The 23783-nt window shown below is 32.3% G+C and overlaps 2 protein-coding genes across 5 annotated transcripts in view; both read left to right on the top strand.

Moving 5' to 3' along the window:
* LOC148279582 (serine/threonine-protein kinase 32A) overlaps window positions 1-23783 on the top strand; it is a 174979-nt gene that overhangs the window by 64822 nt on the left and 86374 nt on the right. For 2 of the 4 annotated variants that reach the window (XM_088229706.1, XM_088229704.1), the window contains exon 1: window positions 16456-16610. The exons of 1 other annotated variant lie outside the window; for it this stretch is intronic. The gene's annotated coding sequence lies outside the window, so the exon portion shown is untranslated. Of the gene's footprint in view, window positions 1-16453; window positions 16611-23783 lie in introns of those variants that run through there. One more of the 4 variants, XM_088229707.1, reaches the window with a different exon arrangement.
* Window positions 17736-18191, top strand: LOC148279583 (Golgi-associated plant pathogenesis-related protein 1). The gene has a single exon (XM_088229708.1). The coding sequence runs from the start codon at window positions 17736-17738 to the stop codon at window positions 18189-18191; it is 456 nt and encodes a 151-aa protein (XP_088085834.1).

Here is a 23783-nt window from a genome sequence, read left to right as displayed (position 1 = left end):
ACACCTTCTTTTGTCCTCGTAGCGACAGCTGAAGTTGAAGTAAGGGATTATTATGGCAATTATCAAGTCGTTCGTATTTTACTCGATCCTGGTAGTCAAATCAATATAATTTCAAATCGCTGCGTAAACAGATTAGGTTTAAAACGGTGTAAGGTAGATACCCCAATGTCAGGCATTGGTCAGGTACCTACTACATCTTCTCATAAAGTAAGCATTGAACTACGTCCAGTGGGTAAACCAGATCCAGTATATTTTACCGAAGCTGTCACTCTAGAGCGTATTTGCGGTGACATGCCAACCCACCAAATCACTAGTCAATATCGTCACCTATCAAATATTGTGTTAGCTGATAATCGTTATAACCAACCTCGTCCCATTGATATTTTAATAGGCGGTGAGTTGTTTCCCAAGTTTCTTCTTTCAGGCAAATTAGAAGGAGATGAAGTGATTCCGACAGCCGTAAATACCGTATTCGGTTGGATTTTAATGGGAAGAGTCTTGTCTGCTAACTCGAGCAATCAAATCAATTTACTGTCACATTCATTGTCTGTAATTGATGACACCCGACTGGATTGTGCTGTACAACAACTTTGGGAGATTGAAAACATACCTTACATTGAGTCATCCAATTTCTCTATGGACGATCAACGATGTGAAGAGATGTACCAGAACACTCACTCCAGAGAGTCCGATGGGCGTTATGTAGTGAATTTACCTTTCCGCAATTCAGAGACACCATCGTTCGTCAATTCTTATTCAATTGCCCTGCGGCGATTCTATCATCTTGAAAAGCGCCTATTAAAAAATCATATTTTTTATAAGGAATACAATGATCATATCATGGAATATTTATCAAGCAATCATATGGAGCCCATTCCTCCCGGTGAATGTCAATCCTCATCTGCATATTATATTCCTCACCACGCAGTCGTGAAACCCGAAAGTCTTACGACTAAACTTCGCGTCGTTTTTGATGCTTCGGCCAAGGATGAGCGAGGTTCTTCATTAAACAACACCTTGTTGACAGGGTGTAAACTACAAACAGATATCGTAGAAATTCTTTTGAGATTTCGTCTTCATGCAATCGTCTTTACGGCGGACATACGTCAAATGTATCGTCAAATAAAAATGACTAAAGGTCATCAAGATTATCAACGTATTCTATTCCGTTGCTCTTCTAATGAACCCATTCGAGAATATCGACTCAACCGAATTGTTTTTGGAATTTCTTCGGCTCCTTTTCTTGCTATTAGAACTATGCATCAATTAGCACAAGATGAGAGAAATTCGTTTCCCCTTGCATCTAGCGTAATAATGAGAGACCTGTATGTTGATGACGTAGTATCGGGCTGTGATTCGCTAGAATCAGCTCGGAGTCTCCAGACACAATTAAACGGTATCATGTCTTCTGGAGGATTTGAGTTGAGAAAATGGTCAAGTAATGAACCACAGTTTCTGAATGCTATACCCGAAGAACACAGAGCTTCGTCACTACAATTCGATTCTAATCGTGATTTTATCAAAATTTTAGGACTTGAATGGAATTCTGCAGAAGATCAATTTATTTATCACATCAATCCGCTTAACCGATCATGCACAAAAAGAACTATGCTTTCAGAGCTAGCCCGTATATTCGACCCCCTAGGATTTTTATCGCCTCTAACATTCTTGGCCAAGTTATTAATACAACGACTTTGGCTGCTCGGGGTCTCTTGGGATAACCCCGTCCCAAGTGACATACATAACCTATGGGTAAGGTACACAACGCAATTACCTAATCTTACACAAATTAAAGTAAACCGACGTATAACTAACAACGGATCTCATGAATATCAAGTTCATGGATTCTGTGATGCCAGTGAATCTGGTTATGCCGCAGTTGTTTACTTACGCAGTTCGACAGCCAATCATCATCACCAGGTGGCACTTGTATGCGCCAAATCTCGAGTATCACCCGTAAAACGCATGACGTTACCGCGTTTAGAACTCAGTGCAGCTTCATTATTAGCTGATCTCATGCATTACATTCTTAAAACACATTCAGAAATCAGCAATATAACAAAAGTATATGCATGGTCAGATTCAACTATCGTATTATCTTGGATTCAATCACAATCAACCCGATATAAGGTTTTTGTTGGAAATCAAATTTCCAACATTCAACGTAAGCTGCCGTGTGCTGAATGGAGGCACGTGCCAACCAGTCAAAACCCAGCTGATTGTGCTAGTCGAGGCTTGTTGCCCGATGACCTGATACATCATCCACTTTGGTGGATGGGCCCCTCATGGCTGAAATTGGAACTTAACGACTGGCCGAATTTGATAATTGGTAAATCTAATGACGTAGCAAAAAATATTGAATTAGAAAAACGACCTAACGTACTTGTTAACGACTCATGTCAGCGTCCATTAGAAGTGCTAATCACACGTTATTCTTCACTTAGAAAAATACAACGTATCGTAGTATCCATATTACGTTTCATAAATTATTCTCTTATAAAAGATAAAGCACTTCGTCAACCTACAGATCAGGAAATGCATAAGGCTTTGATGTATCTTGTAAAATCTGTTCAAAACACCGCCTTCATTGGGGAAATTCAGAATCTGAAACTGGGAAAAGATTTACCGAAATCAATGAGAAAATTAAATCCCTTTATTGACAGTGAAGGTATATTACGGGTCGGTGGGAGACTAAAATCTTCAGATTTATCATACGACGCAAAACACCCAGCTTTATTGCCTCGAAAACATAGATTGACTGATCTTATAATTCAGTGCGTGCACAGCGAGAATCTGCATCCAGGTTTACAGTCGGTACAATATCTGGTTATTCAAAATTTTTGGATTTTATCTGCAAAACGTGCTATTCGGCACATCTTATCGAAATGCTTCAAGTGCTTCCGGGCCAATCCTCAGTCATTGCAACCCAAAATGGCTGATTTGCCACGGCTGCGAGTCACACAACTTAAACCGTTTCAAACTGTTGGCGTTGACTACGCAGGCCCGTTTAACATCACGATGCATAGATATCGAGGTGCTCGTACCACGAAGGCTTATCTATGCCTTTTTGTTTGTTTTGCAACCAAAGCCGTACACCTTGAGTTGGCTTCAGACTTGTCATCGGATGCCTTCTTAGCGGCTCTGCGTCGTTTTGTGAGCCGCAGAGGAAGATGTAACCGCATACATTCGGATTGCGGCACTAATTTTAAAGGTGCTTACAAGATCTTGTCAAATTTGATGCGTGACGCCAGCGAAGCAGAACGCATTGAGTTCAAATTCAACCCACCCAGTGCTCCACACTTTGGCGGACTTTGGGAAGCCGGGGTTAAAAGCGTTAAGACCCATATATATCGAGTTATTGGAGCACAGATCCTTACTTACGAGGAACTCAATACACTCTTAGTACAAATCGAAGCAGTACTAAACTCGCGGCCATTATGTCCCCTGAGTTCCGATCCTAACGATTTAACAGCTCTGACACCGGGGCACTTTTTGACGTTGACACCATTAACCGTAGTTCCTGCTTCAGTAACTGCTCCGGTCAACAAGCTGCGCCGGTGGCAACTTATCCAACAGATGCATAATGACTTTTGGTCACGTTGGCATCGCGAATATTTGACCACATTGATGCAGAGATCCAAATGGATGCAACCTTCGAAACCCATCGACGTCGGTCAGATGGTTGTCATTAAAGATGACTCAGTACCACCTTTACGTTGGCGCTTAGGTCGAGTAATCGAGACGTATGCAGGAACTGACGGGATAATTCGAATTGTATCAGTGCAAACAGCAAGTGGTTTAATCAAAAGACCACTTGTAAAGTTATGCCCTATTCCGGATGAATGAGTATCGGGTTCTCATTCATAATCATCCCTCATAAGACATTGTTTATAATCACCCATCATCACTTATTATCCATATTCACGTAGTGACAATCGTATAATTCAAACCTTCATCATATCATACATCACATCGGTCGGCATATTTCTTTAACCGTTAACCAAAACAGAACCATTTACTGGGAATATGCCGTCATATTCCGCAGCGCGGGGGAGTATGTTTCGGATTCATTTTCTTTTATTCAAGTGTCAAGCCATTCCTTCCTTTGATTCCGGTGGTCCTTGTTTTGAATCCCAATGTACCTACTTCTCCCTGACGGCGAGTCAAGAAAGCAACGCGTGACAACACAACAAAAAAAACCGTACCGCGAACAACAACGAAAACCGTACCGCGAGCGTGACAGTGATTTCGAATCACCAACATATAAGAAAACGTGCAAAGTGACCAGTGCAAGCGATAACGGTGTCTTTCTGGACCAGTGCCAAAGGGAGGAAACCGTAAGTCCTTACTCCTTTCATTAATTCCAGGATTGACACTCAAAACCATAACGTCAATTAGTTTGCCTAAAATCAAACGTTCCCTGTTTTCTTCGATCACGCGTATCGCGAAAGGGCAGGCCTTGTTTTACAGTCCTGAGGTCGAAGGTATCGAGCATCCAACAACGATTATATAATAAAAGTTTTTTTTTCTTTTATCCGAACAGTTTTTGCACACTTTTACGACACGATAAGGCATTTTTCTTTTCATTTATTTTGGTTTCGAATTAAATATCAAGGTCACGTCAAAACCTGGCTGGAGGTTTCAGAATGACCAAATACACGTCAGTCATGAGTTGAGTATCATAACTTTAGAACGTTTAATTATATACCCTCAGACCAGGAATTTTACTGATTGGGAATATTTCGCACAAATAAAATATGTAATGTTATGAACTATGTAAAGTTAAAACGATGTATTTTGACATTTTTGAAATTTATTTTGGTTTCGAATTAAATGTCAAGCACACATCAAAACACGGCTGGCGATTAAAAATGACTAAATTCACGTTGGGCATGAGGTGAGTGTCATAATTTTAGAAGGCTCAGGCTTATCAACATGCATTCACGTTTTTTTTCCATAGATTGTGGAACTTGAGTAGTGATTTTTGCACAATTTTGATTTGAGCACGATGAGGCTTCTTATCCAATCACACGTGGAGATAAAACAAAAAATCAAACTTTATTACGAAAATGTAAATAGCTTAAAAAAGTCTAAAATAAATACCGTGTGTAATTAATTACGAAAAAAATGTTTGTCGGACCAGCTAATAGCAGGCAAACTAACGTTCGGGCAGGACAACCAACGTCTTTCGGGTCCGCTTGTAATTTAATAAATTGTAATAAACATCGTAACAATGTGGATATTAAACGTTCAATACCTTCTTAAAATAAATAGGTTTTTAATAAAGTGCTTATCGAGGAATTTGAGATTGAATAATATTTTGTTCCATAACTAAATATAAACGATTTCGTTTATTTTCCAAAGCTAAACATTTTTAAGAGCAAAAACTAAATTGTACAACCAGACGTCAACAATGAAAAATTAAATAAGTAATTTCAAAACAAAAAAACAGCACAACAAATATTAAAATGGAAGGTAATACATCTCAAAACAACGCAAGTACAAGTAGCATAACATCTCACAAGAAACCTTTTAAGTTCTTGAGTAGTATATTTAAGAATTTAAAAAAAGGGGTCGAATTTCAAGCCTCGAATAATAATAATCTATCTTCTACTAAGGATGAAATTATTCAGTGAGTATTGAGCATCAATTAATGAGTACGCAAATCGTCGCATAACACCCACCGCATATCTCTCATCAGAGTGGTTTGCCGGCATCGCGCATCGACCTTTGTATCAGTACAAATAAACTTTCCCCAATATTGAAAATAATATAAACAATACTGAATATCAACAATATTTCGAGTTTGTCTAAATTTTCGTAGACAAGGATTAGATTCAACTCCCTGGGGAGCTGTTAATATGTACGTATTACAACAGAGATTAAGAACATTTAAGAGTAGGTAACACAGGGCTTATGACCTGTCATTGGCTGGTTTAGGTGGCCACTTTACACTTTGTGTAACGTTCACCATTCTGCCCATATTTTAATATCTGTATTCTTTCAATTCTTTCATTCGTTGATGTTAATGAACGATAATAACAGTTATACATATTTATAATACAATTTCTGAGCAGGACAACAAAAATGTGACTATAATGTGTACGGGTATAACACGTCACTCGTTTTATGTTGGTATCTCCAGTTTTATGGCTTATGGAATAACGTGTGGTGTTTGTTTTATATGTTTACTAAATTAAGTATTTATGTCTTTGTTTTTTACCTTTGAACTCGGTATAAAGCTGTGAAAGCGACCATATTTACTTATGCCACGCTTATAGCTGGGTCCAATGTGTTAGAGAGCTGGAATAAACGCGCAATCCGTCATCTGCGGATTTTTTTCCTTTGTAAAATAGATTGTATTTATGTCAAATTAAAGCAATTTATAAAACATGCTATTTTTCCAGAGATTTTAAACTGAAATATCGTCTATGTGTAAAAATGATCTTCAAGTTTTATTTGTATGCATATTTTATTTAGAAGATATTTTAACAATGGTTTCTTTTATGTTTTGCCATATTTATACAAAACGGTTTTATTATTTGACATATTTAAATTTATATTCATTAAATCGTCCAAACGCACATTTCCTTATGTAATTTAGTTTTTTTATGGCTAATGTAGATACTTGTGTCAATAATTTTTGAGAAGTGTAATATCAAATAACTTACTTTCCTTATTTGCATTAAAATTTTTCTTCCTAAACAATAATGACACTCAGAAAATATTTTATAAGTATAATTTTTTTTTCTCTTGTTTCGGTTATTTATTGCTATGCTTACGCACACAAGGCTTTTTTTCCTAATATGTACATATTTTTTATAAGTCTGGGTGCATTCTTTCATATTTTTTTTCATTATTATTACTAATGTTTTCAAAAAGTCAATGTATCTATCCGCAGTGGATTTATTTTTTATTACTTTCACTGGGTTTTCGAAAATTTTGCCGTACTGTGCTCACATTTGTTTGAAGTTTAACCTCTCGGCGTCAATCATAGGACAATCGTGTAAAATAAGGAGGACGTCTTGAGAAATGAGTCCATTGCAAAAGCAGGAATCATTATTTTCGCAAAACACCATGACCTAGAAGCTTTTAAGTTAGCTCATAAGTCCGCCCTAAAGTATCCAATATCTTGGCATCCTTTAAATTTCTGAAAAACAGTATCGTTATTTTGTCTTTTTCGCTTGATAAATATATTTTGTTCTAAGTATTAAATGTTTTTTTTGCACTATTTTTTAATGTATGATATGGAAATATAGTCATAGGTAGGAAAAATTCTCATTTTGGAAGCTTTTTTCGCTAATTCATCCTTGCAATTTCTGTTTTTACTCGTTCGGTATTTTTTCAGCAAGCTCTTTAATTTCAAAGATAATTGGATATGTAGACTTTGGATCATTTGATCCTTGTAAGCTTGACATACTGTCACTGTGTAGCATAATTGTAATTTTTTTGGCATTTTTTGGTGTCCAATTCATGGGTTCTCTTATAGCCACTAGTTTACTTTGGAAGACAGTACACTCATTTCCCACTTTTATTTTTAAAAATGACAAATGCTGCTTTAACTCGTCCCTCCATTTTACTGGCATCAGTAAAGATGTTTATTTTGTACAAATTGCTCGTGGTGTCACCATCAATAATTATATTTATTTAAATATGAGTGGCTAAGTGACATAATTCTTTATAATCTATGCATCTCTGAACATTTTTTTCCTCGGTAATGTCATCCACATATCCGTATAGTTTTGCGTGATATAATTTAGATCTTTCAGTTATTGCGGTATCTAAGGGATTAGTACCAGCGATTACCAGTGATACCTCGGTGGAAATAGTTCGGTATCCTTTGATAACTTGGAGAGCAATCATTATTTGTACACTGCTCATCTTTTTAATGTTTTTTATTTTTGTAACTTATTCACCCCGTACGCTTGTGTCGTAAGCAGCAATTGGCTTTAATAATTATATTTTTCTTATGTTCGTAGTTTACTAGAATTTTCTTCACCTGTCTGGTCTCCTTATTATAAAATTCATTCCTGCAAAATTGAAAGAATTCAAAAAATGTTTATAAAAAATTTAAACCGTAGATTACATCTCAATTTTCCAGATTATCGCCAAGCGTGCGTTTTTCATAATATCCAAACTCTCGCTGATAGACGAACCACAGCTGATATAGTGTTACTCACCAACATAATATCTGATAAAATAGATTCCCCCGAGTTGGTTAACCGCATTCATCTTAAGGTACCACAGAGACAAACGCGTTATACACAACTTTTCCACATACCTAAATGCAGAACAAATTCGTCAAAAAACGCTACGATTAACCGTATTATGGATACGTATAACAGGAAATTTAACGAAATAGATATATTTACCAAAAATATTGAATTTGTCAAAACTGCCATAGGTAATAAATTGTCTTTGTCCGCATCCTCCTCTCCGTTGCTCTCTATCCCTGAACATACATAAGTTTTATAGTGAGAAGATCTTTTAATATAATTATGTATCCCCGTACTGCGGGCCAACTGTTTGTGACACCTGATTTTTATAATCCGAATCATTTATATTAAACTTAAATGTTATTCTTATTTATATATTATGTGGGTGCATATAATATGCATTTGTGTGTTCGTTTTGAATCAACGTTCGCGTATTGTCAATCCTTATTTTATTGTTGTCATTATTTCGTATTTACTGCATTTTGTGATTACCTACTGTATTGTATAGGACTCGTCGCACATTATTCATTCGATGTGTATCAGTTAAATTTAAAAAATAAAATCCTTTTTTTTCTTCATAATACGGTTTTGAAATTTAACATACTTAAAAAAAAAAAAAAAAACAATTTATATCATTTCGTCATTTGAATTTTAACAAAAAGGTTTCTAACTTTTTACTAAGCTCTTTATTGTACCATTTTTAATATAATTTACAAGTTTTAAGCAAATATATTATTTTCATACTTACGCACCCATACAAACGCACCCTCTCCCTCTTTCATTCTCACGCGCACATGTATCCTCTCCCTCATTCATTCACGCATACACACATTCACATACACATGAATACAAACGTCACACAAATAAAATTACTAAACTTCTTTTCTTATATATTATGTGTCATTATATTTACAGTGGATTTTTGTAATTGGCTTTAGTATTGTTAAGATTTTTCTAATTATTTTGTTTATGTAATAGCTGTAAAAATCCCAAATAAAATGAAATAAATAAATAAATATATATTTGTATAATCGCACTCTTTAGTCCCCAAGTAGCCCTGGCAGCTAAGGTTGGTTGTTTATATAATATTGTTTAGCTTATTACAAATGTGATCCAGATGTGCATTCCATGCCAAATAGTCACCGAGGACCACACCCAAGACCTTAAAATTGGTGTCATTTATAAAAGCGATAATTTTCATATAGAACTGGTGTCTGAAAAAATATTCACTCTCTGCTTGTGTAAACGCCATTTTCAATGTAAGGAGACACATTGAATTGGCATAAAAAGTTTATCATCAATATTTGTATTTGTATTAGTGTATTCAATCACAATAATTAGTTATAATACAAACATTGAACTAATATACCTAATTAATGATACTAATATTATATTAGTTTAATGTTTGCATTCAAGATAAAAATGCAAAGTTTTACTTCACAAAATAGAACACTTTTCAAAAATTACACAGAATGATTAAACGATTTGAAAAATATTGTAAACCTAAAAACAATAATACCATCATATAATTTTAAGTACATACTGGTGAATGCATAAAAATATATTAGTATCACATACAACAATATTCTGTATTTTTCAATCAGATAGTGTGGATTTTGAAAATTATCAAAATAGTATATTTAATAAAGTAAAAAAAAAAAATGCTCATGCATATAATTTGTTTTTTCTGCAGCAAATATATGTTACTACAGAAAAAAAATTATTTACAGTTAGTTAATTAATAACAACAATCACGGTACATTTACAAGAATTACAATTTATTTAAGAATAATAAAAGTAAAAATCTTTACTGTCCATAATATTTGTACCTAAAAGGCAGACGGATGCAAATCCAAACATCAAATGTTAAAAACAAGCCTAAATAATCTGCTTTCTCTAAGTAATTTCTAATAAATAATAGCACTTATTTGTATTTTTAGTATATTAACACATTGTTTTTTTCATTATAAGGCTTACATTTATTCAAAATCAATGGACATGATTATAAACTGGATACGAAAATCGAAATGTCATTTCACCAAATTCTGGATTTGCATCCGTCTGCCTCTGAGGTACAAATTTATACAGTGTGATAAATACAAAAAAAAACAAATATACTTATTCTTAAATAAAACAAAATTATACACAGTATTTTTGGCGCCTCAAAATCAAAACCAACCAGCTAAGGGAAGGTAACCCTGACAGGAAATCTACCAGAGAAGGCAACGGGAAACCACTCTGGTCATCTTTTCCTAGGAATCACTACGGCGAGTACATCAAAAAGCAATCGTCCTGGCTGCGAAATGTAAAATTAGCGCAGGACAGATACATATGCTTTTGCTGTAGTGATCGCCTACGTCGGGGGGACCGGGCAAGGCACTAGAAGAAGAAGAAGATACACAGTATTTGTCTACTTAATGTTTTAGAAAACAAATTTCTCTGAATTATGTCTAGTCTGCGGTTTTAAGAAGACGTTTTTATGCAAAATAAACAATAACATGGCTACCGACTAATTTGTTTACTATACAACTCAGAATATTTAATTAGACGGGTTTTTTTATTTTTATTTTTTTATTTATTTCTTAAGTTAGCTTATATTAAAACTAATATAAACTATTATGTACATTTACATCATCTATATATATTTACATTTCCTTACAGTAACTTATACATTTATTTTTAAATTCTTTCAGACACTTTTCATTCTTCATACATTCAGGCATCTCATCATACATTTTTAAACCCTTATACATCAAACAATTTTGCGACTCAGCTCTTTTCAATAATGGTAGTCTTATTTTATCCTTTTGTCTAGTAGCATATTCATGACAATTTTTGTTTAAGACAACTTTATCCTTAAAATATTTTGGTAATTTATCGTGAAAAAATTTATGTATAAATATCAACATATTAAATTTAAGTCTCCTTCTTACAGATAACCATTTTAGTTCATCTCTCATTTTTTTCACATTGCTATATTTAATTTTCTTAAGAACTATTCTCATCGCTTTATTTTGTAAAATTTCTAGTTTTTTTAAATTTCCTTCGTTTGCTAAAAATAATATTGTTGAGCAGTAATCTATATGTAGAAGAATGATTGTTTTGTAAATTAGTTCTGCAGTATCTTTATTTAATTTATTTCTCAATCTACTAAGGGAAAATATTTTTTTTGATATTTTTTTTAAAAGTAAATTTATCGATTTTTCTCTAACTAAACCCAGTAACCATTTTTTTTCAAATTTATTTAATTGATTTTGCTATGTTCGGGTAACATATTGAATATGTTGTAAAACATATTTTCTGGACGTCATGAGACTATTGAAAGATAATATTATTTAATGTAAATAAAGAAATTAAATTTGTTGATATTATACCTCTTACAAATTATTGACATTAGCAGCGATTTTGGTCATAAAAACCAATTATCTTAGATTAACTTAGATTATAGAGAATAGGACTTCAATTCTTATCCGCTGATGAAGTCGATCGTTACACATAGCACAAAACCATAAAATAACATCGGGCGGATTTCTTAATAATATTTTTTATCAAATAACGATGAAAATTTGATTCCTTCGAAGTTTAATAAATGCATTCAGAGTATTATTCAATTTATGGTACTAAGGATTATAAAAGGATTTTATATCTGTAACAAGCACATGGAGCGTGACAGAAAAGGCATATTCGCGAGTTTTAGTGTTTTTGTTTTCGCATTTACTGCTCTTTTTGAGATTTTCTATTTTTTATTTCAGATTCCGATCATTAGATATTTAAGTATCGGTATATAATTCATCATCGGTAAAGTCACTTCTGTTGGAATGACGCAAAGTGATGTTTCTACAAACGACTCCTATATTTAAAAATTGAGAAATTAATAACTCACAGATATCATATCAAAAATAATACTGATTGTCATTTATGGACGTTATTGCAAAATAAATAATATACCTATATAGTGCGTTGTTTGCAAAATTATTACGAATTGAACGTTTTTTAAGACGAAGGGAGCCACAAATGTATTTAAAAGCGCTGTGCCGTTAATAGAAAGAAGGCGGAAAATTCCGGAATATTTATATCCATAGAAGCGTCGTAATGGTTGGAAACTCCACCAAGAATCCACACAAAGAATGAGTTTAGCAAAGCTGCGCAGATACCCCCCACCCCTCCCGTATGACCTATTGTTGAGATAAGAACGTGGAATGCCGCGGCTGCTCTCCTTTAACTTCGTAATCGCGTGTATACTATTATATCATTCGATCATGTTTTGCAGCTTGAGAACGCCATGCTCCCATGTTTATGGTTAAAATGGGTCAATTCTACTTAAATATAATAACAGTCAAAATGTTTATGATCTACGGGGCCTATTTTATTGAGTCTAATACCCGTATGCAGGGACAAAACTTAAGGTGAGGAAAGTGCATTCTAATCTCATATGCAGAGAATAACCCGATGGTGAAGACAATATAATGTACTTTCATTGCCTTAAATTTTGTCTCTGCATACGGGTGTAAGTGTTTTTTTTATATTTCTTACTCAATACCGACCGAATCGGCCTTTATTTGATCTCAAAATACTTTTAAAATAAAAATGTAAAAATGAATGCCTAGCACGATCGGTAGCTACAACCCAGTGATTCAGAAGCATTGTTATATCGAACATTGATTATTTATAATGAATTGATGAACGGTAAAATTATGTAAGACAGAATAGGGTGATATGGTTTTAATTACTATATTATTTTTTTAAGTTTTTTTTTTTTATTTACTGGCAAGCAAACGCACTAATAAGTACTCTAAACTGCCGACTCATCTCTAGATATTCTTTCGCATTATTTTTACTCGAGAGCGACCGGGGCGAAGTCGGCAAATTTGTGAAAAAAATGTCTCATAAACAAAATGCGGAGTTCCGGGTTCCCAAACATTGCCTTTTCACGCTAATTATTTTGCTAAGCGTTCGTAAATGGTTCTGTTCAAACAATAAACTTTACAGCCTTGATTAAAGAACTCCATTATTCGTCTCTCGGAGAACTTCCAAAAGAAAATTCAATTCACTGGAATTACAAAGAATCGTAACAAAAAGGAGGTATTGTCTTCGTTTTCTTTTGAATCCATTTACGAACTAAATTAATAAGAAAATGGACACGTTTTTGACATCAAACCGTAAACATTGAAGACACTACTAAATACGTAGTTCGTTATTTTTTTATTGTGAAAATATTTTTTACTAAAATTTCTGTAACGAATGCACGGAGCACGACAAGAAAGGTATTTACACTGGTTTTTACACTAGTTTCCGTGGTAATTTCTCATGGGTTTTGAAGAGTTTCAGTTTGAAATTTCAACCACTTCACACTTTTGATATTTACCTGACTGTCCGTATAGAAAAAAAACAGCTCAATCATCAGTAATATTTTAATTTTATTAACATTCCTTCTTTTGGATGTTTATAATATCTTATCTTGTTCGTTTCATGTTTTCTGAAGTTTTAGCAGATACTTGACTGATAGATCAAATTATTGTGTTAAATACATAGTTTTTTATAGTACACAATATTTTAAAAATTCAAGATAACAATGTCAAATAAATGTATGTGTGGAATCATAAAACATTTGTCACCGATGAGATCACAAATACTTTTCATATTATCAGAATTGTGACTCTCTGTTTAAACAATGATAAGTCATCTTTTTGTCAATTGCTACTTTTTCAGCAAAATTATAGTAGTCAAGACTGTTTGGTTAAGTAGACGTTTCCCGGTCGCGGTCGTGGTAAAATTAATTTCGTCAAAATGGTTCCATACTACTAACGCATATAATCGCAATTTTCAAACACATTCAGTTTCGCGTTGCACCGATAATAGCGCAAATATGTACCTGGCAAATGAATTACTTCTAAATCAGAATAAAATTTGATTATCCCAATCACTAACATACCTATGCTCTCTTTATCGAGTTTTCACATTTCACAAAAAATGAAATTATGCATAGATTCAGTTATAGATTGACTCGTTTTCAATTTTGCTATTATAAAATCCAATTTTTTAAGATTAAGATTTTTTAGTAACAACGCATTTTTCATGTATACGCATATTTAAAATGAAATTCGGTTAGCCTATTTACGTGATTTATTTTACTATATAATATATATACACAAGGATAAAGAGAATTACAGTCACCAATTCGAAGAACACACACAACAATAGAAATGGATTGCGTCACTTTTGCGGGAACAATACGAAAATAAGAAAACATCGCCCAATTTAGCATTATTTTATAATTATACTGTAAAAATTGGGGATTAATTACAGGGGAATTTGTTTTTATACAATGAAATAGTAAAAAACTCATATTTGATAAACCTGTATAACATTCGTGCAAAAAAAACAGTAGGCTTATTCTGTCACAATTTCGTTTCGTAAAGTTCGTTTGTTCGTCATAATACATTCATCTCACTCTGATGCAATAACAATAGTATTTCGCTCACGTTCTATCTCAAACGATACAAAGAATGGACGATGAAGTAGCTCAAGTAGTGGTATTAAAAATAAAACATGAAAAGAAATACTGGGACAAACATTATGTATTTAAGTAAATATTAACAAAATTATATGCTTGTGAATAATAAACGCATAACAAATACAGGTATGTAAGTAAATAATAAAAGAAACGGTATTCAACACACGGTAGTTTAGTTTTGCAATTGTTGTTTCAATCATTCACCAGAAAAATCGGATCATTTTCATAGAAGAAAATTAAATAATCAAAAAACAAGTAATTGATGATTATTTACGTGAAAAAACACTTCATGTACGAATAAACAAAAAAAAATATCATCATTTTCAAAATCTCATCAGCACCCCGTGAAGCAAAGGAAACAAAAATAAATAAAAAAAAATTAGTTACATAAAAAAAAAATAATCTTTCCCTTTTTTTCAGAATAATTGCGGCGCCATTTTTTTTTTCATTACACGCGACGTGTATATTTTTGCGAAGTTTCGCATTTTAATACGATGAAAGTCCGTTAAAAAAAGAAGGCCCGTAAACCTAGAAATTGTACCGATATTTCAAATTCTACATTTTAAAATAAATTTAAAAATTAATTAAATTTAAAATTCCAGTTTCTACTAGAGACAAAGAGGAATTCTCAAATGTTACTTGCTTCTGTTTTTCTTATTTATGTTTCTACGATTCCCCATTGTGCAATTATTCGTATATGTATCTATAAAGAAAAATTCCATATTTTTTTGGTTCAAAAAAAATTCCGTGGACTCAGTGTTAAAGGTGTCTACCGTCTTCGGCGCGTGGAACGTCAATCAATCTTCGTTTGAAATTTTTTTTTTTGTATGAAGATTTGAATGGGATTTTTACATCTTTGAAATGGCGACAGTTCATACGATATTGTGACCCAACAAAACTTATTATAAAGAAAAACAAGATATTGAAACTTAGAAATAGATTCGAGTATTACGATAAACTAAAAAATAAGGCCGACTCATGTTTACGAATACGTTTAAAACCTCTTTCAGCGTTGACTGTTTTCAGCGATTACATGATCTTTAAAATTTCTTTTACTAATTTACAAGATTAAAAAACAAAAGATATTGAGACAATTTTTTTTAAATTTTGACGATGTATTTTTTTAATTTGGCCAGGGTTTCTGCAAGTACTTTAAAGGTCCTAACAAATTATGATATTTTGGAATTTTTCCCGCCACTTCTTCTCAATGAGACACGAGGTATAATTGTATTATTATAAATATGTTAAATAATCCGGAAATGTTTGAAATAATACGATTATTATCTTCTAACGAATTATCTTTTGAATTGTTTTTATAAAATGTATTACTTTAAAGTTTTTTTTTAAATTAACCATTTTTTTTCAATTTGTATTGATTTGTAAAAACAAATAGCTATAAATGACCTGATTATTTCATATGAATCAACCAATGACTAGAGAGTTATGGAAGAGAGCTTGTCGGCAATGGATCAATGGGTGGAACTAATCGAAAAAATCACTGCGCTGCATTATTATTTTACGAGTTTTTCCTTTTCATTATATTTTTTATTCTATGGTTAGATTAGTTTCTATGCTAGGTAAAAGGGTTTCTTAGAAATAATGTCGCGTAGGCAATAAAACATCCATAGCTTTTTAGATCACATAATTGATAAACTGATATTCAAGTGACGGGAAATTGGGGATTAAGATAATATCAATATAAATACATAAATACTCGAACGTATGTAACTATAGAGTTCAGTTGTTCAGTAAGCAGTTAAACTTTGAATATAAGAGACCAAATATTTATCTTGTGGAGTTTTAACTTAACAATACCTTGTTTCATTTTCGTTAATTAATGGTTTAATTTGGATTGAATTTTAAGTAAAAATATATTTTTTGTAAGTAATTCTGTAACTTGTAATTTTTACAATACGTATTTTGTGACAATGTTTCGAGTTTGTCTAAATTTTTGTAGACAAGGAATGGATTCAACCCCCTAGGGAGCTGTTAATATTAACATATTATAACAGACATGAAAAACATTTTACAGAAAGTGAATATTGAAGTCTAGGCATCCACGGGGCTTATGATATGTCATTGGCTAGTTTAAGTGGCCACTCTACACACTGCGTAACATTCACCATTCTGCCTAGGTATATTTGAACATCTATATTCCTTCGACTTTTCCATCCGTTGACCTATTGACCGTCCAAGACCTGTGGATGCCTAGACTTCTATATTCCCTTCTGTAAAATGATCTTCATGTCTGTTGTAATATGTTTATACGTATTTTAGTACTTGTAGTAATGAAACAATACAAAATGGTTGCTTTTTCGTTTTTAAAAAATAAATAAATTTAATTAAAAAAGTTTTTTTTTTTATTTTAAAAATACTGGATCCTTTTTTGCGATTTATTTAAATGAAAGACAATTTACGAATAACTTTTGGTCAATGAAAGAGCTACAAAGTTTTATTACAATCGATTTTTTTTATTCTAATTTAGAATTCTAAATGTTTAAAATGTATTTACCATAATATACTCGTACATATTATAATATTGTGTTGCCAAAATATTTTGTATTTCTTTAAATTACAAGATTTCTTAACTTCGAAGAGGGCATTATTATTACTGTAAGCTGAAATGAAACTGATTGTTTCTCTTGACGTCTCCTTTGTTAGTGGTGGATAAATTATGTCACTGATTTTTTATTGAAGTTCATTTCGAAAGTTATTTAGTTCACGATGAATCGTAAACAAGCCAATGACAGGTCATAAACCCTAAAAATGCTTATACGTCCATATTCCTTTCTCAAAAATTTTTTCCATCTCTGTTGCGATAAATTCTTATCTCAATAACTTCCCATTTAGTAATATCCAGACTTGTCTGTAAACAGTTGAACACACTTCGAATATTGTCGGGTTCACGACACTTCTGTAATGCAGTGCGTATTCGCTTTTCCTAATATTGTTCATTTGTAATTTCGATTACTTTTAGTCATCAATCTGATCAATCTGGTAGCAAAATGGACGGATTCACAGAGTTTCAAATCGCTTGTCTAAATGCGCACAACGAATACAGGGCGAGGCACGGCGCGCCTCCGATGTCGCTCGAGCGCGGGCTGTGCGCGTTCAGCCAGGAGTGGGCTGGCGTCCTGACCCGGAAGGGCGGCATGCAGCACAGGACAAACAGTCCGTACGGGGAGAACCTGTACAATATGTGGTCTTCCGACCGTCAGCTTCGGGTCTCGGGAAGGCAGGCCGTGGACAGCTGGTACGGCGAGATCAAGGACTACGCGTTCGGGAGGGAGGCTCAGTCGTCTGGAACCGGACACTTCTCCCAAGTCGTGTGGAAGAACAGTACGGAGCTGGGGGTGGGGATGGCCAGCGACGGCCGGGGAAGTGTTTACGTCGTGTGCAACTATAATCCTCCGGGCAACTACATCGGCTCCTACATGAAAAATGTGGCGAGACCGCAGTAATGATTTTTTTTTGTATGTACAAATAGTGGATATTATTTCACACCCCTAAAAATACACTTGTCTAAATTTGGCTTTTTTGAGTTATGAATGCAGGTTCGCCACACCATTTCTTATCTTGTTTACAAAAACACTCACGAATCTCTATTTTATTTTAATATTAGAAATATTTGCGTTTTTAGGATTTACCCAAATATTTCAATATGAGAGCCATTCTCAACGAGTTGTTAATAACTTACAATTATAGCATGCTATATCTTGATTTTAAGATGTATTTTTCTGAAATGTATTTTTGTAATTATATTTCTATGTAAATATTATGTGTATGGAAAAAGATCGAAAATGGGAGTCATATTGGGGTAGAGTGGATTTCAAACCGCGGACCTTTGATCCGTGAGTCCGAGACACTAGCCACAGGACCACAACCCGATTCATTGTTTTTGAGCGAGATATAACTACAAACTTTGGTATTCTTTGAAATCAATCGAATACAGGGCTTTTATCGTATTTCAATAGTAAAACAATCAAATACTACAAAAAAAATAATGGGCTTTATAAAGTCATTATCCATAAAGTTACGAACAACAATCAATTTTTCAAAATTTTGTTTTTGCTCTCGTGTTAAATGTCTGATTTAGAAATACTAAGAGTAAAGAAAATGGACTTCTAAGGGTGCAATTTGCCATACATAATATTACTAGCCAGCAGTCAAGATAGCGGGCGTCAAGACAATTGCCAAAAATGAACATTGCTTTTGGCGATAATCCATAATAAAATTTAAAAGATATGATTTTTTTTTCAGTTTATAACTACATCCACATAAATTTGAATTCTACGGCTAATTTTATTTGTATTTCATTTTTCATCAAAAGAGTAAAGAAAACTATTTGTTTTTACGAATTTACTTAAAAATATTTTAAATAAAACATTTAAAAAATTCGGTTGAATTATTTTTATCGGGTAAGCTGGTTTAATTTTAATTTGTTTCAGTAGGTGAGAATAAGATGAATCATTTCCAATTTAATCACAAAAATTCGCATTCCTTAAATGCATTGAATTAAACACATTGTTTAAAAACCACTTAAGTTTATTTTGAAGCATGACAAGTTTCGAAAAGCTCAGATCTTTCTATCTACAGGTGCAACTATAAACTAAACATAAACACATGGAAATGAAAAAAGGAGATGAGAGGAGCTTATGAAGGAGGGGGGGGGGGGGGGTTTACATAACTGGAATATTATAAGTAATGGTGAAGAATTTAAAAATACAATTTTATCAAGCAAACATTTTTATGGCCTAGGTATGTTGATGATGTTTTTTTGTGTTTTTGCAAGCACTGACAGACCATTGAATTCCTTTCATATGTATATTAATACCTAATGACATATTCTTCAGAAACCTTCGTTTTGGATCTACCTATAAAAATTAGGTATAATAAATTATAATGTAATATTTACCTCAAACCCATATATACTAATACTTTAACCACATCTGATTATATATAACCTCATTTCCAAGCCTCAAATGGAAAGCTTTAATTTTTTGCTTAACTGACTTATCAATATACTTCTTAGTACTAAAAAAAATCTCAAATTAAATATTACAAAACAAATTACTTAATAAATTAAATATAATGTATTTATTTTATTATATTTAATTTATTTATTTAAACGCATTTAGGCTTTTACATGTTTTTACATACATATATACAAATAAAGACAAGACACGTATTTTACACAGAAGTAGCAAAAAATATATTAATGATTTTTAGAAGAAAAAGGAAAATATCAAAAGTATTATCTTTACATATTAGTACAAAAGTGGAAAGAACAGAAATGCTTTTTTAAATATAAAAACATAAATGCATTCTACACAAAAAAAGAAACAAAAATTAAAAATGAATTAAGAAAAGAAAGGAATTTTTTTTTTTTTTAAATCTTCACATACCTATTAGTAGAAAATATGTGGGAATACATAATAATACACACATAATAAATTGCTTTGATATCTGTTTTTTGCTACTTTTTTTTTATCAATATCGCTTCGCCACTTTTTCAAGCTCAATTTATATGACGAATGAAACAAACGTTCAAAAAAACGTATGCATGCATGTAAAGTCAAAAGACTAAATTTGAAACTGCAAGTGTTTATTTATTTGCCTCCCGTCGAATATATTTTGTAAAAATCTTTGGATGCAGCCCCACAAATGTGACATTTTAAAGTTGATGAATTGAATGAAATGGCATTTCATACTTTACCATCTATTATAGTTTTAAAAACAGTAGTAGGCTTTAATTTATTTTTTTCTAAAGACACTTACGGCTAAAGTTCAGCAACTTAACTTTCTAAATAGTTAACTTCTTTAACTGTCACATCGGTGGTTTCGAGATTAAACTGGATTCTTATCGGTTGACAAAACCGTGCAGAAGAAGGTCGTGGATTTTGGCAAATTGTGTTTATTTCGTTTTTTAGGATCCCTGCGCACAAGTTGTAATGGTATAAACGTTATGATAAGCATGTTTGCATCCAAACCGTCAACATTTCCAAATTTTTGTTCATATTGACTATGTCCGGAGGTTCCGTAACAACCCCACTTTGCTATCAAATTCAACATTTTCACTTGATTGGGTTTTAATGTTCTAATAATATCACTTTGAACATTTATTATTCGCATAAACGTATGGTGAAAAAAGGCTTACAAACCTACTTTCGCACTTTTTTTGGTAAATTTGATGAAATTTCCGTATGGATAACACAGTTTTTTAGTCTTCTACACCATTTCATAAGTTAAAGATGCTTCTTTTGCTTATTTTCTAAAACCATTTTATTGATGTGTTGTTAATTTAGCTTCTAATAATACGAATAATGCCTCATCACCAGAAAGTTTTTTTTTCCTGTTACTGCTTTTCCATATTTCAAAGCCTGTGCAAGAGTCGAAAAAATAACGTCTTCACCACTTTCGTGCATCCAAGTTTCCATCTGCACGAAAGCTCATTAGTGCTGCATATGAAAATTCTTCCGTACCCTTTTTCGATGGTAATGTCTGTGTCTTCCTAAGTTATGTTCGCTCACTGCTTTCACCGAAGTTAGCAAAAAGGCGGCCTCTAGGCATACAATACTTTAGAAACGATGTGGATGTTTTTAACCACACTTTATTCATATTAAAAAATGATTTTTTATTGTAAGGAGCATTTTTCGGCATCACCTTAACCTTGTTCATAAATTCAGTTAAAATAGTCTCTATTGCTCTACATAATTTTTCATTCGGGCACTTTGTAAGGTTTATAATGTATTTTTCATTTCATATTTTTAAAATTTTCGTCTTATTTCTTTATAGGCGTTGATGTCATTAAATTTAAAAAAAGGCTTATAGCTACATGAAAATGATCTTCATTTGGATCTGCAACAAAGTAAATAATTATTAGTTCTAATTTTTGTTTAGCTCGAAGAGGTTATATTTCTTTAGATTTCCACAGCTCTTCATTTTTTTTTTTGGTATTAGATTCGGGTGAGTTTGGAAAAAGTTTTTTTATGTGAATTTAGTACAAAATAGTTTATTTTAAAATATATAGGACTTTATTTAAGGGAACTCAGGGATATTTAATACTTTAAGTCTACTCAAACATTTTTCCAATGAAAAATAAGATTTTTTTTTAGTATTTGGTAAGAGAAATATTTAAAAAAAAAACACTCAAAACTGTTCATTAAATAGAAATAAATAATAAACATACTTTCAGAAATCGATTTCATTTATTTTTATTTCTTTTAAATATAGTTAAAACTAAATTTAAAAAATTTAGACAGATAAGGTAAAATACAATTTGAAGGTTTATATTGCTGTATTAGAGCAAAATTTAACGCGGCTTCTACTTACTACAGACTCAAACTTTTTAACGGTAAATCGTGGAGACGTCAAATTTTGAATTGACACATCAAATGATATTTCCATATAAACAGTCGTGTTTTTTTTTCAAGCTTAAAATTTTCACCGGCTTCTTCGGTATAAAATCGATATTTTGAAAGGTAAGTCAGTACAAAGTGAAATTTTGATTGAACAAAATAAATATCTTGCTCAATAAACCGTGCTGTTTTCAGGAAAACTTTATCTCAGACTTCCTTGGCATAAAAATTTTCAAGAAAAAGTCGTTGCGACCCTAACTTTAGAATCTTCACATCTCATTTTCGAATTCTAGATTTTGCATACTTTTTTTAAGCAAAACATTTACTGGTTTTTTTGGTATAAAATTGAGTTTTTCAACGGTATGTCGTAGTGACGAAAATTTTAGAATGGAAACCTTAACTGTGATCACACTGTTTTTAGGCAAAAAACAATAACACTCAATCGAGGTATGAAACTTATGGAAATTTAGAATCAACATTTAAAAAAGCATTAATAAATCAACAGTGCTTTATTTGATACAGTTTTTTTCTGGATTTTTGGTTTGAAAAACAACGTTTCAAAAGTATGTTTTCAACCTTTGTAGAATTTACAATAAACTTTTCTAGATCAACCTTATTGTTTTCGAGACAACTTTTTTTTTGCCCTTTGTTGGTATTTAAAGATTCTAATCACAAAAAACACAAATGATAAATTGTTGCGACGTTTTGTCTAAAAAAAATACAATTCTTTTGAAATGATATTACAAAGAGAGGTAAACAACATTAAAATATTCGTAAGATATTATTTAAGAAGCAATTAAAACTGATTTTAATTCGGTCCCGATCCCACTCTGGAAAAAAAAATCTACTTCAACATAATATTTATTTAAATAATATCCATATTTTACTCTTAAATTCGCAAATCTGACATGATGTCACAACAAATTGTTAGTTGAAAGAAAACTTAAATAGTTAGGTAACAACGAAACATGGGAAATCAATAACTGCTTCAAATATAAATTTAAAAAATAAATGTTTGTTATTATCGATAGATTATTTAAGTTCATGTCGTCATTGTATGTCAATGACATAGTTTTGGATAAAACATTACATTTCTAAAAACTTCATTTTATAATTACAATAGTACTTAGAATACAATGAGTGTTAAAAAAAGGAATTGATAATGTTACCGCTCTCGACCAATCTTATCTTTTCTAATCCTCTAATCCAACTTTATCTTTTCTGCTTCATAAATAAGCATTACCAAGTAATAACGTTAGCGTCACATTTTACATTATATCATTTATCTTTAGTTTTATTTTGGTGACGATAAACTTACAATTTACAAACGTAGGAAGGTACAATGGAAAACTATTTAATTTATTTCTTAATCGTACATAAGCATAAGTCATAAACTCTACGGAAGAGTAATGATAGGCACATTTTTAATATTTATCGTTATCCTGATTGATTAGTTAGTTTTATAAATTATGTACTAGCGGACCCGGCAGACATTATTCTGCCTGAACGTTGAATTGCCTGCTATAAGCTGGTTGAACAAACGTTCTTTCGTAAATAAGGACACACGTTATTTATTTGGACTTTTTTGAGCTATTTATATATTCGTAATAAGGGTTTGGTTTTTGTTTTAAATCCACATGTGATTGGTTTAGAGGCCGCATCGTGCTTAAATCAAAATCGTGCGAAAATCACTAC

The sequence above is a fragment of the Micrasema longulum genome, unplaced genomic scaffold (assembly GCF_059751315.1).
Source record: "Micrasema longulum isolate JH-2025_06_02 unplaced genomic scaffold, ASM5975131v1 h1tg000698l, whole genome shotgun sequence".
NCBI lineage: Eukaryota > Metazoa > Arthropoda > Insecta > Trichoptera > Brachycentridae > Micrasema > Micrasema longulum.
This window is presented reverse-complemented; position numbering and strand designations above follow the sequence as displayed.

Excerpts from the sequence above, each read along its gene's own strand:
- LOC148279583 (XM_088229708.1), top strand. The coding sequence starts at position 17,736 with ATGGACGGATTCACAGAGTTTCAAATCGCTTGTCTAAATGCGCACAAC.